The sequence below is a fragment of the Necator americanus genome, chromosome I (assembly GCF_031761385.1).
Source record: "Necator americanus strain Aroian chromosome I, whole genome shotgun sequence".
Taxonomy (NCBI): Eukaryota; Metazoa; Nematoda; class Chromadorea; order Rhabditida; family Ancylostomatidae; genus Necator; species Necator americanus.
Window position 1 is genome coordinate 17,699,584 of NC_087371.1, and position 16,911 is coordinate 17,716,494.

Consider the following 16,911-nt stretch of genomic DNA (forward strand, 5'->3'; position numbering starts at 1 on the left):
GTTTAACTATGAAAGGCACCTCTAATAAGTAAAGACGATTGGATTGGACTCTTTAGAAATTTTGGTGCTCTTTCTTATTTTTTCTTCTCTTCAAGCACATCTTTTCCATAAGTGACAGTGGCAAACTGAGCAGAACATTGTTCTGCTCGGAGACCTTTCTTTCACTATCAACCTAATCCAGAACGTTCACAAGTGAAACATCATCCAAAGCACTTTAGGAAATGAAAGAGCAAAATACGCTGATTTTCTCACTAAAATCTTCCGTGAAAGAAAACAGTTGGATATATCACAATTTACCGAGCGTTGTTCGCCTGAATTCGAACATTTCACCATTCATCTCTCTTAAGAATTGTTCATTAGCTTCTGCAGCGCAATTTCTTAGGATTTACTGAGAAATACAATGAAATAATTTAGCGGGAACTAGACATGCCATCGAGTCACTAGAGACACCTCAATTTCTCTCAAGAAATGTTCTTGAAATAAATGTGAATGAGTCTATGTTGTAATATTACCACAAACACTTCACTAAAGGGACTACGGCTCCGTTTGCACCATAGAATTGTATAGAAAAGCAATATATCGAATATGTACGAGTGAGCGGGTTAAACGCTTATTACATGATTGAATTTCAAATATTGTTCTAAGAGGATATCGATATTGTGCCTTTTACGTGTTTTTTCATGTTCATGTGAATAAATTTTATTCTGAAGAAATACAGATTGTGAATATATCGCTGACCCAATGCCAAATGAAATACTCGGATAGAAACCAATGCCACCAACCAAATAAAAGACTCGAATAGAAACTAATGTCGCAATGAAGATGTTGCAGCTTATATAAAACGATATTACATTATGGACCAGGTTCATCGTCCTGAAGTGGATCATCGGTTGCGTTGGTGGTAGCAGGACTGGATGAAGAAATATAACGTTGTAATTGATCCCTTAGTCGTTGAAGCGCATCCGTAAGATGTTCACCCTAAATCTTCAAATCGAGAATAAAAAACAAAAAAGCCAAAGAAGCTAAGAAAATTGAAAATTATGACTTCAAGTGATTCCCTTCGGTTTCACGTTCACATTTATTAAGGTCAGCGTATTACAAAATCTACCATGTTGGTATCTCTCCGAATCCGCCCAAATAAATCACGAGTATAAACGCTCTTTTTCCTATCTGTCCTGGAAGCACATGAAACCAAATTGTTTATTTGCCCGTCCAACGATGCAACTTACTACGGGTAATAGAACGAGAGCAATACGCTGCGTATCTCTTGTCATAAGAGTTATACGAGTCCGCAATTACAGCTAGCTTAAATTAGCAGCTTATGCTGCTAATTTGAGCTAGCTGTAATTGCGGACTTTGGACGACGGCAAAGTTACTCGCGTGTTGTATCCTACAATAGGCTGGAATTTTGAGTAGACGAAGTCGCACCTCTTTCTGGATTACCAGAGAATATTAAGCATAACCACGTACATTTTCTTGAACAACACTCCTACTTCATCTATTCGTAAAGAGACTCCAACACTAGTAATGCTACGGTACGCTGCCTTGGAAGCACATTTTCAAAAAAAAGTGTAATTGTGTACTAATTCAAGAAGAATTAATAATAAATAATAATAAAACTGACGCTATCAAACTCCGGCAAAATAGAGTGCAAGAATCCAGAAAGGAAAGAATCCGGTCTGTGAACGCGTGGAAGTTCGCGGACATACCTTAACATTGAATAAGCACTTCTAGAAAAAAAAATGCTGTTAATTTTCCTTGAAATGCAACAGGAATAATCCGGATGGTATTGAGCAAAATGTTATCTAAAAAGTGTTTGCTTACCTATTTCGTCCATTTACAGGAGGCACAGGATCCGTAACACTACTCGGGGAAGATTCTAGTCCAAGTAGTACAGCAAGGCGACGTATATTCGGTGGTGCTCCTACGAAGACGCGTTGTCTCCTGAAGCATCTAGTGAAACATTGTTCCCATGAAAAATTGTTTGCTGAGACGGCCTGTTTTTGGCCCAATTTCGAGCAGCGAACGGGACGCAGTCGTTTAAGTGCATACACATTTATGCATTTTTAGAAGTTTTCTTGTTTATCTTCATTTATACTGATTTTAAATAAGTGTTTTTTTTTGTATTGACTTTACTGTACACTTTCAGTATTTCTCACGCTTAGAAGTTTTCTTATGTAAGTTCTAAGCAACTACCTGCACTTTCACCGACATCTTTTGTTGGGGAACTGGGGAATTTGGGAATTTGGAAAAAAGGGAAGGGATTTTGGCTATTAAATCAAAACAGAAAATTGTGAGATTGTGAATCATTACATTACGTCACATCTACTCATTTCTCGATGACAGATCTAGAAACAGTATCCAGTTATATTTGATTGATACAACATCTTTATCAAATCTTCAAAGGGAAAAAAGAGAAGTGACAAAACCGCTCTTTTGAGTAGTATGAAGGAGAGGTCAAGTAATATTCACACACCAATGCTTGAGGATAATGTACAGTGCGCAGATCTCACTCGTCTTGGTGAAGTGTGTCTCTAACTACATCGAATTATTACAGCTACGAATTAGGTTTGAAAACAGCCGTACCTCATTATCTCCTGCACCAAACACAAGTACCAGACAGTGTAAAAGAATGAAACAGAAGAATTCTAAAAGCCCGAGTAACTTACCCATCAGTACAATAGATTACCGTTTTGTTAGCAACGCTACGTGAATAATTCCGCATAATTTGATCATGTACACGGAAAATATTCAAGACAACTCACTTCTCTTTCCAATTATCCATCTCCATTTCACACTCCTTACTTAGGGCACAATCCCTAGTAATAGTTTCTAGCCATGATAAGGCTTCCGGTGATTTCCATAGCTCAACAGCTTCGTTCACAAACATTTTGAAAACGAGTTTCAAGCCATCTGTTTCTCTGAAAAATCCTAGTTCGGATTCCGATTTGCAGCTCTGAGAATAGAAGAGAAAAGAAACAGAATAAAAGAAAGAGCGTTGATAGAATAAATACTTACTTGTTTGCCGCAAAAGTACCCAAATGACGATGTGTCTCCACAGTTGCATCAGGTTCAACCTGCATTTTGTCCAGCAGGAAAGTAACGACACCAGGGAAAGCACATATAGCATGCGACAACTGGAAATACTCACAGTAAAGAAAAAAAACAGAACATTTTCGAAGAATCACCATTTCATCGGCAGTAATCAAATCTTCATCTGTTTTCGAATCCAAAAATTGTGCCAAGGCCATTGAGTAGCAAAAGTTGGGAAGCATATCTAGATTCTTCCAATCCTGGAAAACTGACAAAGGAATATAGAAGAAACTTAAAGCAGCAGTTGTAACAGATACCTTGCAACACCGGTAGAAATCCTTAAGCCATTTGTATTGCTTAGCTTTGATAGCTATAGTGTCAATTAGGAGAAGAACAGCGAGTGGATCTCCTTTGAAAATCACATAACTGTTAAGACCGCTCACCGAATATCTGTCGAGGACACAGGATAGACGTTAGGAAAGTTCGAAACATGTGTTAAGCAATTAATCACAGAATTTTGTGACCAGTAGAACATCACTTATAGTTGGAAGAACAAACAAATGAAAACTTCGAACCGAAAAGCGGTAAGGTCAAAACATCCTACTTTGTGGATCCATAGTCAATATCAACTTTGCGAAGTTCAGCGCAGTCTCGAAACATCTGCAAAAGTCCTTGAGAGAATGTCTACCTCTGAACGAAATCTTTCTCCTAACCTTCTCTGGACACAGTTGAGCATATTTCTATGCAACAACAAATAGAACGCTCTGTTTTCGTAGTCCAGATAATCAATGCGATGATAAAAAGAACTTGGTTGGAATGTACAAGACATGGATTGCTCGCAGTAGAAGATACCTCGTTCTGCAACGGTACATTTGGGGCGAAGACAAAGGGAAACTTCAATGTTGTGCCTATTTATGCATTTGAGCGACAAAAATGTGTTTCCGAAACGAATATAAAAGTGCCACCCATGATCACGCACAACGCCCAAATAGCAGAACACTCATCTTGCTCATTACTGCGTTTCTTGTCCTTCATTCTACTTTTTGTCTGGTTGTGTAGCGATTAGCCATAATAGGCTTCGCTCGCGTACACCATGAATAACCAGACATGATTTGAAAAGTTAGAACAAATTGAAAATAGCGAAGCTTCAAACAACTCACCGATTACATCGCAGGACTGTGTAGTATCTTCTTGCATTCTGAACACATTAGCTAGTAGAAGTAAAGAATTCAGATGGTATGGATTTTCGACCAGTATTTGCTCGATTATTGAAGGATCAAAGGAGTCCTCAGCGACCCAACATACTCTGAAATTATACACCATTATTTTACGAATAGCGTCTTCAAGAAAAAAAAAGACTGAAAGTTGTATGTGAATTGCACTTCGATTGCAAACAGAGCTATTGTACGAGCTTACAACAATGTACTCATTGCTTTAGGAGAAGAAATGAAGGAGTGCAAGAGCTGCAAGGTTCAACTGGTATTTATAATACAAACGTGGGTCAGGCTTAAAGCCATCACCCCACGAATCTGAGGTGGTGCAGATTTCAGGTGGAGTATTCGTATGCGAGATGGGAGACTACGGAGAGGGAGGTGATTCCGTCCATTTCTTGCTAATTGCCGTAAAAAACGGCCCGGAAGATGCGGCGCCGCACAAGACTGGCGCGCTCTAATCGAACCTCTTGTACAAAATGGTGCGCCAAAACGAATGAAGCCGTATCTTACGGGCCGTTTTTACGGCAATTAGGAAGAAATGGACGGAATCACCCCCCTCTCCGTAGTCTCCCATCCTGTATACGAATACTCCACTTGAGATTGCACCACCTCAGATTCGTGGGATGATGCCTTTAAAGACATAGGCCGCACCTACCGTTCCAGTTTTTCGTAGTACGCGTTATGAACGAATTTGAACCATTTTACTTCACCTTCCTCTCTATCAAGTTCCATCGATAGACCTAGAAAAGTTAACCTATTCTTCGCTCACTTTTTTTACAGTGAAACATAGATAGGATTTCAACAAAATGATACCAATACTCCGTACAGGAGGCCAATTATATTTCTGTTTAACAAACTTTCCAGCTGCATGAAATTTACGGTGAGAACGACTTGATACAGGAGCGGAATCCTAAAGCCATAGTAGTCAACGTTTTAATACTGTTTAACGCATATTTTTACCTTGAAGGCTTTGCCCAATGCTTTTTTGAGCTCAGCAGCAGCATCGTACAAACGTGGGTCTGGCTTAAGGACATCGGCCACACCTATTGGCTCGTCTTCCGTCGATGACACAAGAGATTGGTTCTGTTGAAGTGAATATTCGAAGACGTTTGTAAAAAGTGTTTAAGTCTTACTTCAAGAGCAAGCCTTTCCAAAAGCTGGTCTTCGTCAGGTTCCTCAACTTCTGCCTTCTTCTGCTTCTTTTTCTTCTTATTTGTTTTTCTTTTATTCTTCAGATTCGCATGTGAAACGTCTTGTTTAGCAGGTTTAACGCCTTCAGCATGGATGACCTCTCCTTCCTCATCACTTGTGGCAGACTTTTCAGCAAAACCATCATCATCTAAAACACCGGAACATCTCACTTCCAAATGATGACTGATTGGTTATTCCTTCTACTCGCGCAAATTTTATTGCAGTGGATGTTTATAACAGTAGGAAAAATACTAAGCTGCTGATGATCATGCTTCGATTGTGATTTTATCATCACAAATGATCCTGTTACTCACTTATCTTTTTTTTTGAATAGAAAAAAAACTTAGGTAGGCTGTGCTAGGAAAAAATGGTATAAGTTTGGAAAAGATATATAATTCGAAACTATAACAATAAAATAGGCCCGCCAACTTATGCATCGCGGGTAGTGTGCATGTGAGTGAATTTAAAAGTTTCTAAGAGTTGTTGCAAAATCGCATGACGAGATATCGCTGAGAACTAGGCGGAAGTTTCTTCGGAGTGGACAAAAACGTTAACAGAAACAACGACAAAAGGTATGTACATCACTGATGGTTGAAATGATTTATTAAAAAGGTCACCCCACCAACAAAGGCTGCGAATCGGTTCACTGGTCCTGATATGCGTGAACATGGAACATCCTCGTCTAACTCCTTGCTTGTACCCTGCTGTTCCTTCTCTTTCTCATCCATCATTCGACGAAGATGTTTTGTGGACATTGTTTGAAACAGTATGCGGACCCCTTCACTAAGTGAATTATAATTACCCCCATTATTACAATCGTCCCAAGATATTAAACACTTCTGCAACATTTTGTGTCAACGCGAAAGAGGAGGCAGGTCAAAACAGACAAATGCCATGAAAAAATGTCCGATGCATAAAAAATCTTTCGACGCAATAATGACTCGGAATTACCTCTTCAATCGAAAATATGGCATCATTGATGAATCTATTTATTCATGAATAAGAACATGAGAAACTGTTTACATACGTTGGTTGTAACAATACCGGTACTCTTTCAAGAACCTATCCTAGAATCTTCAAAACCTTCTATAAATAACGAAAACATAATGCAACAATTAGAACAAAATCCTATAAAACTAGCAACTCTAGTAGGTGACGTTTGGTTCCTAAACAAAGTAGCTTCGGCATCGCTTACAAATACCAACGATTAGTATGGGCGACAACTCGACAAGTTCTGCAAATCTTATGACTTCTCCTTCGGCTTTAGCGCTGATTCAGGCATCCATGAAGGTTTGTAGGGCTTGATGGGCAAGCCATCAACGTTTAACAATTGCGCGAAAGCACTCAATGATAAGAGAGCCAAGCCGTACGCAGATCCACAGGCAATCACCTCAACAGGAAACCAACTTTATACAGTGTGTATATTAGAAAACAACTTACTTAACTTACTACTTAACCACTTACTTCGCCAACTTTCTTGTCATCTTGCATAACCTCTCCTTTCACCTTCACCGGTTTTTCACATTTGAAAGGAATAATGCGCCTACGAATAACCCCTTAAAATAATTTTTCACAATTTAAACTCAAGTTAAAATGAGATTATTTTTACATCGCCTACGTGGCTCGAAAGGTGTTACTAAGAACAACTTGGGTCAAATATAGCTTCGTATATTCGTAATCATCTTGAACTTATATAGAAACAAACAAACAAACGCAAACAAGAAAGCTTTTGAAGTTAGGAGACTTCTCGTAACGACGCTATTTAACACATATGAACAGGAACAAAAATTAAACATCCTGATAAAATGGGAATATAAATTTGAAACATGAGATCTAATCAGTGGAAAATAATATAAATAATTAAACGAAACGTAATTGTGACACCAAAAACACACCTGTATGTGCTGTTCGTGCCGTCAGTTCTTGTCCAATGTAGCATCCTTTTTCCAATGATATCATGTTTAGGAAATCGCCGTTTGCCTGGAAAATGTTCTTAAAGAAGGACCTTTTTGTGTTTAGATAACCAGTGCAACGCAAACAAGTATCCACCATACTTGGAAAGGAAGCAATGACTCCATCTCTTCACATCCCTCAGAAATACCATACATCATTCGTCTCTCATGATAACCAGCTAACGATCCCTGTCCTGTGTCACTACTGTACAAACGCCTCCCAAATGAAGGAAGTCTAGGGTCCAGGATTGAATGCAGAGTTTCCTCCTCGGAGAAGAGCACATTTTCTTGAGAATCAACTATTTCCACCTAAGAAAACCAGAATTAATGGCAGACAAAACAAAGCAAAAGAGTACAACTTACATTTTTACGCATACGATATTTTTCCAGCAGCTTCTTCAAATTTTCTCTGTTAGAAGCAGTACATTCGACAAAGACATCTCCATCTGCTCGAGAGATTATCACGTCATCCACTATCCTCCCTTTGTTATTAAGGAATAGCGCAGCCATTCCAACGGAGGGGTGCACGTTTCTTAACAAGACAAAAGAAAAACTTTGTTCGAATACTGATAAAGACGAGTAATAAGGTCTACTTGACATCATTTGTAACAAGGCCTTGCAGCAGTTTTAACGAATCCGAGCCTCTAAGTATTAGAACTGAACGGTGTGTAAGTCTTATAATCTTGGACATCTAAATACGCGTTATTAGAGAGCACTAACGAGTCACTGCAGCGATAAATAGCAATGCAGAATAGAACTCGTGGAGATGACACAACGAATTCGTGTAAAAATTTTATTCCGGGTATGTACAGAAATGTGCTGTGCAAATAAACAAGAACAGAAAAGTATGGATGAGGCAAACTTTGCGGAATGTCATGCTAAAATGAGATGCACTTAAAGAGTGAAAGCTAGTTGATGAAACGAATCGCAGTTGGTGATAACAAAAACAACAAAATTTTTGAAACTAGCGAAGAAGGGGGATTGAAGGCTCATCGAATGAAAATCAGGCACAAATTAAGAGATAGTTCAGTAGGCAAGAAGTGCTCAATAGACCAAACAAAAATAAAAACTTCTAGAACTAAAATGAGCTAACTACATCTTCTCTTCGAAGATTCTAAATGTTCCTTCTTGAAAAACGGCATGGAAAGCGCCTCACGTGCAGTGGAACGATGCTCGGTGGCAAAAGTAAGGCAACCGCTAATAACGGGAATGGCATCGGGAGGCAAACGAGGATTCAGTCTAAATATAAAGATGACTATCTGTATTCTAAATGGAAATCCCGAATAGTTTAGGAAAGGACAACAAAATGTCTTACTGGGGTCATTACCAAGACGTAAGTAGTGCACGCACCACTAGAAGATGTTTACCTTTCAAGTGGTTGCGAAGGGTACGATGGGTAATTCGATCTTTCTACCACAGCATCATGCGGCCACAGTGATGACCTCGGTGTTCCCATCTTCCTGAATAACTTTTGATGAGTGCAACTTTTTGTCAACCTCCTAATTTCACGAGAACTATTTCGGGAAAAAAAATAAAATTGCAAAGAACATGAAATGAATCGAGGAATGTTGCTCCAAAAAATACACAACAAGACAAACAAAAGAATCAAAAGAATCAAGCGGAAAAGAACAGGATAAATGTCTTAATAACCTCTATCTTGGCCGAAAATCAAGGCGTATACGAAAAGTGGAGGACGGACGAATAGGTATCGCATATTCGTTCTTCTCATATTTATGATGAGAATTAGTCAATTAGAGAGGAATCATAGGAGGTAAACTTGATCATGAGCGGATTATTTGTGCATAGGTGAAGACAATTTCCTAAAAGGAAAAGAAATGTATCAGCTGTGAGAGGAAATTTCTTATAATCTCTCATATGGTTCCATGAGAGCAGGGTGTACTCGATTAGTATAGAAACGTGAGATGACATAGCCATATAATGGAAAAGACACCGACAATGTAAGAAAATTTCAATGACAATTCTCGTCAAGAATTTCAATTCCAACTTCAGCATACAACAATCTAGTTATTCATTGCATTTGATCCAGTTCTTTTACGTTCATGTGGTTCAGAATCGGCTCAAGAAATGACAAAAGATGGAGAGAGTCTAAACATACTGGAAGATTATGCTGAGTTGCTGCGCCTCCGTTTGACCAGGGAAGAGAGGAATTCTTTGGTACAACTCGCTTACTATACAACCAATGGCCCAGATATCAACAGCAGTATTGTAACTGCATTGTAGCAGTAACTCCGGACTTCTGTACCACAGCGTGACAACCTAAAAACTCTGCTACATTTGAAAAAACGAGAAATCAACGGCAATGAGTAACGAAAGAGTTTCCACAACACTTACAACAGTTGTAAAGCAGCTCTGTGTTGTATAAGTTCGAGATAAACCAAAATCGGCAATCTTTACTGTTTGATCTCGATTAATGAGTATGTTTTGAGGCTTGAGGTCGCGATGAACGATGTTATTGCTATGCAGGAAGTCTACACCTTCGAAAATCTTCAAAGAAAAACGATTATATGAACAACGCTGCAAAACAACAAATATAGCTATAGCAATAGGAACCATAACAGCGACACAAAGGAAACTACGAAGAGAAGATAGATCGATTATTTTTCAACCTGTTTCGCTATGAGTCTGCACTGGTGGTCAGGCATGTCCCTGGGAATATCTTTCAAGAACGAATACAAATCCCAATCGCATTTCTCTACCACCATATTTATGTGCAGATCACAACCGTTGTTCTCAAGAGTGTGGAAGACATCGTGTAACCTAGAAAAGTGGTGATCCGCTGTACCCAATCCAATATGACAGTTATACAGTTATCCCGAAAATTTCCGGGACACAAAAAAAAAACACTACAGTGGTAGCAGATGATGCAGTTACTGATGAAAAATGGAAAGAAATCGCCAAATATGTAATAAAAACTGGATTACAAAGTGATGTTCTTGTGTCGAAGCCGTCTAAGTGACATCATGCTCGAGATTTCACGAAGAACGCTTTGCGGAACTCCGTCATCGTTGACTCCTACCACTATTTTCTTCAGCGCATACTTAAATACTTCTCTGCTGATGAAAGAGAATTCAATAAAGTACGTTAACGTTAAATGAGCTTTATCACGAAAATTCAGTACCTCAGTCATAGTTGGAGTATGCGTGACATGATACACCACACCGTAAGCTCCTTTGCCAAGCAAATTTAGCTCCCTGTACTCGTCTGCTTTCGTAGAACGCCAATATGGAGGCTGTGAAGCCGCCAGAGCCATTCAATCTAAACTAAGAAAACTAATTCGTCGCTTATTTCAAGGGAAAAACAGCACACAAGCATTGGAAAACCTAAAAAAGAATAACTAGAAAGCGAGAATATGCCAACTGAGAGATTCAAACACCAGTTGGCTCCCAGAATTGGGAGGAACTAAGATAGTATTTTGTCAAAGTTCTAGTAGTACTTTAACTCGAGCAAGGCAACTTTCTACGCAAGGTACACAACAAAACTACTCTCAGTTAGAGGAAATACACTATCCCTCAGTACGTCTTGTCTATCTATTACCGCACTATGACTCACATGATCAATACTGGGCTCATAATATCTTCAAATGTAACGTACAAAATAAGTAATACATCGAAGCATAAGAACCTTAAATTTTGCGAGTGCTTAAACAGGACAGTAACACACAGTCGAGGTTTCCTCAGAAAGAAGTGCCACTGGTGCAATTGCGGACAGTAGTTTTTTTTATTTGGTACGAGTTGTAGCACTCTCTTTTCCCTTGAATATCATTCATTTTTTATTATTCTTGTTTTCGAGATTAGTTTATTTCGAGAAGGTTTCAAGAGTCTCTAAATGAATCCTTTTGGTTGTTGTCCGCTGAGGGCAGCGCAGGAAGTGATGGCAGTGCCGCAAGATGCTGAAGAGCCTGTCTGTCCTGAAAACTTTCGAAGTAAGTTGAGGGAAGGATCTTTCACAGTGCCGGATATTTCTACAAAAGTCTACAAGGAGGAATGCACATACTGTTTTCGTACACCATTCTTCACAGGTATTTTACGATATTTTTCGTTTTGTCTGCTTTCCCTCCTTTGTTTCGTTCCTATTTCGTTCACGTTTTGCCTAGGTGGCTTGTTTGTCTGCTTGAAAACTTATGCTTGCTTCTGTTTCACTCACGTAGGCGTATATGCCGAACAGTCGCGAAACACGTTGTTTCTTCATATTTCAAGCAAGAAAGTGAGTGCGTATTTCTAAGTTCTCTTTCAATGGCACTGACCTCTTTCTCTTGACCAGGTGAATGTGGAATCCGAAGAAGAGTCGGACGGAGAACCGAAGGATAAGATCACTCGTCTCGCTATTGGAATTGATAGCGGATTTGAGGCGAAGAAGTACGCTAATTTCACTAATTCAGCCTTTCTAGTTAGCTTGTAATTCTCTTTTTCATTCAAGATTCGATGTGCTTGACAACTATTCGCTGGTGTCGTTTCCTCATATAAATGCAAAGTGTCCGATAGACGAGAAACTTGGCGCTGATCTCTATGGGTTAGTTCTCAACGGGTTTATTTTCTGCGCGTGTTTAATAGTAGTTTTCCCTTTCTCGTTTTATTTTCTTCTTTTCTTCGTCACATATCTCTAATTCAAAGTTTCTAGAACCTGCCAGTATGTAATCAGCGCGACAAGCGCTGAACGTATAGCGTTACTACAAAATGCAAGCAATGCATGGGATGGAGAGGTATGTGATTAGTGAATCTGCATACTTTTTTGTTGATTAATTTTTGATAGAGAGGCTATGAGTGTAGAGGAGCTGTTCATTTGCGTTTATTAATTTCTTCTTACAAGGGAACTCGCTTTGTTCATTAAACTTTCACAAACTGTTTTGAACTAAATTTTAGATAAAACAAGTCACCAAACATGCCAATTTGGTTCAAGTGGAAAATAGGAAGAAGGTATCTACTAAAGAATAGTTGGCTTCTCTTCAGTGCTTGTGTTAGGCTTGATATTTATAGGTTTTTTTTCAGATTCCACTAACTGGTTGGAAATGCGAGGCTGAGGGTTGTAGTTTGAGCGAAAATCTGTGGTTGAATCTGACAGATGGTGCCATCAGGTGTGGTAGAAGTCAGTTCGTTGCTGAAGGGCAAATGTGTAAAGGAAACAACCATATGAAGCAGTATTATGATGCAACTGGGTACGACTATCATTTACGTTTTCGTCGTGAATTTTTTGGAAAAGTGCCTGTACAATTCAAATTTATAGATTCCCGCTGGTTGTAAAATTAGGTACTATATCGAGTGACGGGACGGCTGACGTCTTCAGGTAGGGCGTAGAAGTAGTTATGTTTTCTGTTGCTAACACGAGAATACTTTCTTCAGCTACGATGAAGATGATGCAGTCATCGATCCTAATCTAGAAAAACATTTGGCCCATTTCGGAATTGATGCAAGAACGTTGAAAAAGACTGAGAAGAGTACATTGGAGTTAGAGCTCGATATGAATCAAAAGTACTCCTTTCAAATATGTGAAATTGTGTTGTTTATAGTAGTCTGTCTCATATGTTGAGGTGGGAGTGGGCAAAATGTCAGGAAGATGGAGCAAGCCTCGAGAGCATTTTTGGCTCAGGCTACACTGGCTTGATTAACATCGGTTCGAGCTGCTATATGAATTCTGTATGCTCGTTTCATTTATTTAGTTGAGTGTTTTTACAGATTTGTCTTTAGCAATAGTTTTTGTTGTCTCCAGGTTTTGCAATCGCTATTTATCGTGCCCTCATTTGTTACGCGATTCGTCGACGGTGCTGGTCCCATATTGGCTCGAGTACCACCGCTTGATGTTGGTTCTTAGAAGAGTTCTACCTTTACGAATTTTATAAATGATTTGTCTGTATTTTAACGAGAGTAATATCACTCAATCACGATGATTCAGGTACACACGGACTTTAATGGACAGGTTGCGAAACTGTTTTCAGGCATGGCAAGTGGTGATTATGCTGTGGTGAGTGTTTCCAAGTTCTCTTCTTTTTATTGGTCCTGTTAGATCACTTAATTTTGTTGTCTGTACATTACAGTTCTTAACGACTTCTTTCTATCAACAGACTTTTGTTGTTTCTCTGTTCGATTTTCCAACAGTGAAAATGCAATTCTGTATAGTTCTTTCACCAAAGTGTGCATTTTATCTCCAGACACCTGTTGTATTGTTCTGTCCATCCGATCAGACATGAAATTTCATGATGAGGAGATCCGTATGAATCCGATTAATCTTCAGAAAAACTTTCATGAATCGTTTTATACTCAAACTTTAGTGCTATTTCAACGTACCTAATGTAAGAAAGGATTTGGAAAATAAGCTTTGCAAGCTGCATGAAGAAAACTACTATTTTGCATTTGTCAGTTCGACAATTGTCTTGTGAAGGCTTTATTGCTTTCAACGTCCTCATAGCATGATAGGACACTTCTTTAAAAACCCAACATATTCAAAAGTAATCCATAGGTGATGTAATAAAAACTGCGACCTACAGGAAAACAGTGATCTGAATGGAATCAAACCTTCTCAGTTCAAACGTATTGTTGCTGGTTCTCATCCAGAATTTTCTTCGAGTCGTCAACAAGACGCTGAGGAGTATGTTCGGTAAGTGAAATGTTTTGGATTTAAATTCATTCTAAAACTGTTTCGAGGTAGCGAGGTATCTGTTTTAAAGGGATTACGTTATAAAGCAATTCTCCAAATTTTGTCTGTAACTGATTTCATGAAGATGGACCGACTTAACCGTTCATTTAGTGATTTCTTTTTCGCAACTTGACTACTACCAATTTTTCTCTTGATCGTTTAATCAAAGAATGTTATTTGATATGTAGTATGTAAAATTTTAAAGGTTGTTGAACAAACTGGGAACTGTTTCTTTGTTATTCTTACTGCGCAGCGGTTCTTTTTTTTCAGATTTCTCCTAGATAAGATTTCTTCTAATACACCGGTTGAAGTTCGGGATCCTACTTTATCAGTGAAGTATGTTTGATGTTTGTTGCTGTCTCATCACTTCAATACGCGTATAACATTGTCATAACCACTTGGTTTTCTAAAGATTTAAAATGGAAAGCCGTTTGGAAGACATTGCGTCTGGAATGGTTAGATATACAGATAGGGAAGAAACCGTGCTTGCAGTGCCTATTCCGAAGGTGCTCAATCGCTACACATCTTTTGCATTGTACTTCTTTATAATGGTATTATTTATCAGGTTGCGATCAGAGCAGCTGACGTTGAAGGAGGGCGCTCTTCTGTTGCACTCTCAGATTGTTTACAAGGAGTTTTTGAACCAGATATTATTGAGGTTGGAAGCTTGGGATCTTCATGCTATTTTTCTTGCAAGTTTTTCCTCTAACAATATCCCTCAGCTTTAGGACTTTGTAAGCCCTGTCACTCATGAGAAAAAGGGAGCACGGACTACTATGCGTTTCCGAACTTTTCCAGATTTTCTCTTTCTGCAAGCCCAGGTAAGTCAAAAACTCTCATTCGAGAGCATATAAAGAAATAGATTTTTTGCGCAGACTCTGAGCGACATGATTTGTTGTATTCGCAAAAAAGACTAGTTTTGCTAAATCTTTGGGATGCCCTTTTCAGAGATTCACAATGTCCCCGGATTTCTCGATAAAGAAACTTGACCTTGATTTGATGGTTAGTAATTTTCATTTCGAATGTGCTCCTAAGAAAACTGAACATGACCGAAATAGGTTCCTGACGAGTTAGATCTGTCTGGTTTGCGTGGGATTGGCAAAAAAGAAAATGAGGTGCTCCTACCTGATGAAGTTGCAGCCGCACCTTCTCTGGCCTTACCAGATTACGACAGAAATATCGTTGAGCAGGTTCTTGACGTGCTTCATTTTTATGTCTATTATGGGATTGTTGTTAGGTGAAATCCTTTTTAGTTAGAATCTATGGGCTTTACTCGAAATGCTTCAATCAAAGCTGCCATTGAGACAGGCAAGAGTGGAGGGGTGGAAGCAGCTGCTGAATGGGTGATGCTTCGATTAGATGACCCTTCTTTGAATGATCCTCCTGGTGCAACAACCAATGCATCTGCAAGTGGACCAGCTCATGTGGAAGGACTAGACGAGCTGATCGCTTTTGGTAGAATATGTTGAAGTTTACTTCTTAACTTGTTCAACTCATACAATTTATTTTGAAGGATTTACTGCTCATCAAGCGCGCTATGCTCTTAACCGTAATCCTGATGCCAACGCTGCTGCTGAATGGCTATTTCTTCATGCTGACGAGGTCCGTTTGCTGGTTGCGTCTACATTTTAAGTTTCACAACTCGTATTTCTGAATTCCTCAATAATTTCTAGGACGACTAGGTGACATTTAGTTAGTTCAATTGCAGGTTCCACCCGAATGTGGTGCTGCCGTTCCTGGCGAGAACACAACTCCCTTAGCAACATCTGCATCTAGAGAATTTACTGATGGAAGTGGCAAGTATCGCCTTGTTGCATTTATTAGCCATATGGGAAGTAGCCCTCACTCGGGTCATTATGTTGTGCACGTGAAGAAAGATGACAGATGGGTAGGTTCTCAGTCAAAATTTGTAATTCTGCTATTCTCTTTCAAACTTTTATCAGTATGTTTGGCGATGTACTGAAGTTGTTGCTGTTTTCGCTGCAGTTTTGTAGTTTGCAATGCTCTTGCAGTTTCCAAAACAAATCCCGTCTGAAGAACAGTGACGTTTTCTCTCACAACTTTTCATCTATTGACTCTTTTAATATAGCGTAGGTGCAAATTTAGCAAGTCTTGTGAAGAATTCGTCTTTTATTGCTTCTCTTCGGGGAGGTTAGGAACATGGAAATTAGTAATTATTATCTAATAAAGTATTAATCACTGTTTTTTCTGACGAAATTGGGAGCTTACGTATACCCCATCTATATACATTTTAAGATCTGGAACCATTTTATCTGTTTTGTAAATTTTTTATTTCAGGTACTCTTCAACGACGAGAAGGTAGCCATATCACAAAATCCACCTCGTCAACTCGCTTATCTATATCTTTTCCAGAGGGCTGAGTAGCGAATATTGCTACAATCATAATTCTTATAGCAATAATAATTTATTTCTTTTCATTTTCTGTTGTATTTCGCGCCAAAGACCGCCAATCACTACCTTCAGTTTTATTTATTTTCATTTTTACACAATCTACGAGTTAACTCCAACACCTCCGTAATAGAATTCGAACATGTTTTCCTTGTAGCATCGAACGAGATGTACTTTCCGGTTTCCTGTAGTTTGTGCTATTGCTTCATATTGTAACATACACGTTTTGCAGATCATCTATGTTTACTGTCATTAAATGATTTCACGTATTCAACGGCAAGAGAGTCAAAAGAAAAGGCACTGCAATAGAAAGCAGATAGTAGAGGACATGTGAGTGTTGCTATAGTTCCTGAGAATAGAGCGAGGCATGCACGGAAGAATGCAGTAAGAAAGACTAGTTCGAATACACTATGTGGCACTCGAAAATGTACAACTGATAGCTGAAGCGGGTGCGATCAGTTTAT

At 38.9% G+C, this 16,911-nt stretch overlaps 3 protein-coding genes across 6 annotated transcripts; 1 reads left to right on the forward strand and 2 right to left on the reverse strand.

The window, feature by feature from the left end:
* Positions 1 to 852: 852 nt before the first annotated feature.
* Positions 853 to 6,193, reverse strand: RB195_005966 (uncharacterized protein; the record flags this gene model as incomplete). Its single annotated transcript, XM_064178799.1, has 15 exons — positions 853 to 978; positions 1,625 to 1,709; positions 1,825 to 1,944; positions 2,766 to 2,921; positions 3,019 to 3,137; positions 3,189 to 3,293; positions 3,351 to 3,442; positions 3,638 to 3,693; positions 3,747 to 3,891; positions 4,194 to 4,339; positions 4,903 to 4,987; positions 5,061 to 5,157; positions 5,208 to 5,330; positions 5,381 to 5,586; positions 6,061 to 6,193. 15 exons carry the CDS (start codon positions 6,191 to 6,193, stop codon positions 853 to 855), a joined length of 1,794 nt encoding a protein of 597 aa, XP_064035810.1.
* Positions 6,194 to 6,681: 488 nt separating this feature from the next.
* Positions 6,682 to 10,661, reverse strand: RB195_005967 (uncharacterized protein; the record flags this gene model as incomplete). 3 transcript variants are annotated; one of them, XM_064178801.1, is made up of 13 exons in its annotated part: positions 6,682 to 6,828; positions 6,903 to 6,994; positions 7,334 to 7,418; positions 7,493 to 7,699; positions 7,754 to 7,922; positions 7,984 to 8,047; positions 8,484 to 8,629; positions 8,758 to 8,850; positions 9,507 to 9,667; positions 9,743 to 9,895; positions 10,018 to 10,168; positions 10,333 to 10,448; positions 10,530 to 10,661. In XM_064178801.1, the coding sequence occupies 13 exons, from the start codon at positions 10,659 to 10,661 to the stop codon at positions 6,682 to 6,684; spliced, it is 1,716 nt and encodes a 571-aa protein (XP_064035811.1). The 3 variants fall into 3 exon arrangements, with proteins under 3 accessions (XP_064035811.1, XP_013295883.2, XP_064035812.1); XM_064178800.1 differs by lacking the exons at positions 6,682 to 6,828; positions 6,903 to 6,994; positions 7,334 to 7,418; ... (1 more) ...; positions 7,754 to 7,922; positions 7,984 to 8,047 and having other exon boundaries at positions 8,479 to 8,629; XM_013440429.2 differs by lacking the exons at positions 8,484 to 8,629; positions 8,758 to 8,850; positions 9,507 to 9,667; ... (2 more) ...; positions 10,333 to 10,448; positions 10,530 to 10,661 and having other exon boundaries at positions 7,984 to 8,081.
* A 575-nt stretch (positions 10,662 to 11,236) lies between these two features.
* Positions 11,237 to 16,423, forward strand: RB195_005968 (uncharacterized protein; the record flags this gene model as incomplete). 2 transcript variants are annotated; one of them, XM_064178803.1, is made up of 24 exons in its annotated part: positions 11,282 to 11,429; positions 11,505 to 11,614; positions 11,672 to 11,766; positions 11,828 to 11,920; positions 12,029 to 12,110; positions 12,271 to 12,324; positions 12,397 to 12,563; positions 12,632 to 12,691; positions 12,748 to 12,876; positions 12,936 to 13,041; positions 13,115 to 13,204; positions 13,298 to 13,366; positions 13,890 to 13,999; positions 14,309 to 14,374; positions 14,451 to 14,544; positions 14,604 to 14,696; positions 14,767 to 14,859; positions 14,987 to 15,040; positions 15,097 to 15,228; positions 15,292 to 15,493; positions 15,552 to 15,640; positions 15,747 to 15,926; positions 16,337 to 16,357; positions 16,412 to 16,423. In XM_064178803.1, the coding sequence occupies 24 exons, from the start codon at positions 11,282 to 11,284 to the stop codon at positions 16,421 to 16,423; spliced, it is 2,349 nt and encodes a 782-aa protein (XP_064035814.1). The 2 variants fall into 2 exon arrangements, with proteins under 2 accessions (XP_064035813.1, XP_064035814.1); XM_064178802.1 differs by having other exon boundaries at positions 11,237 to 11,429; positions 16,337 to 16,423.
* Between the last annotated feature and the right edge of the window lie 488 nt (positions 16,424 to 16,911).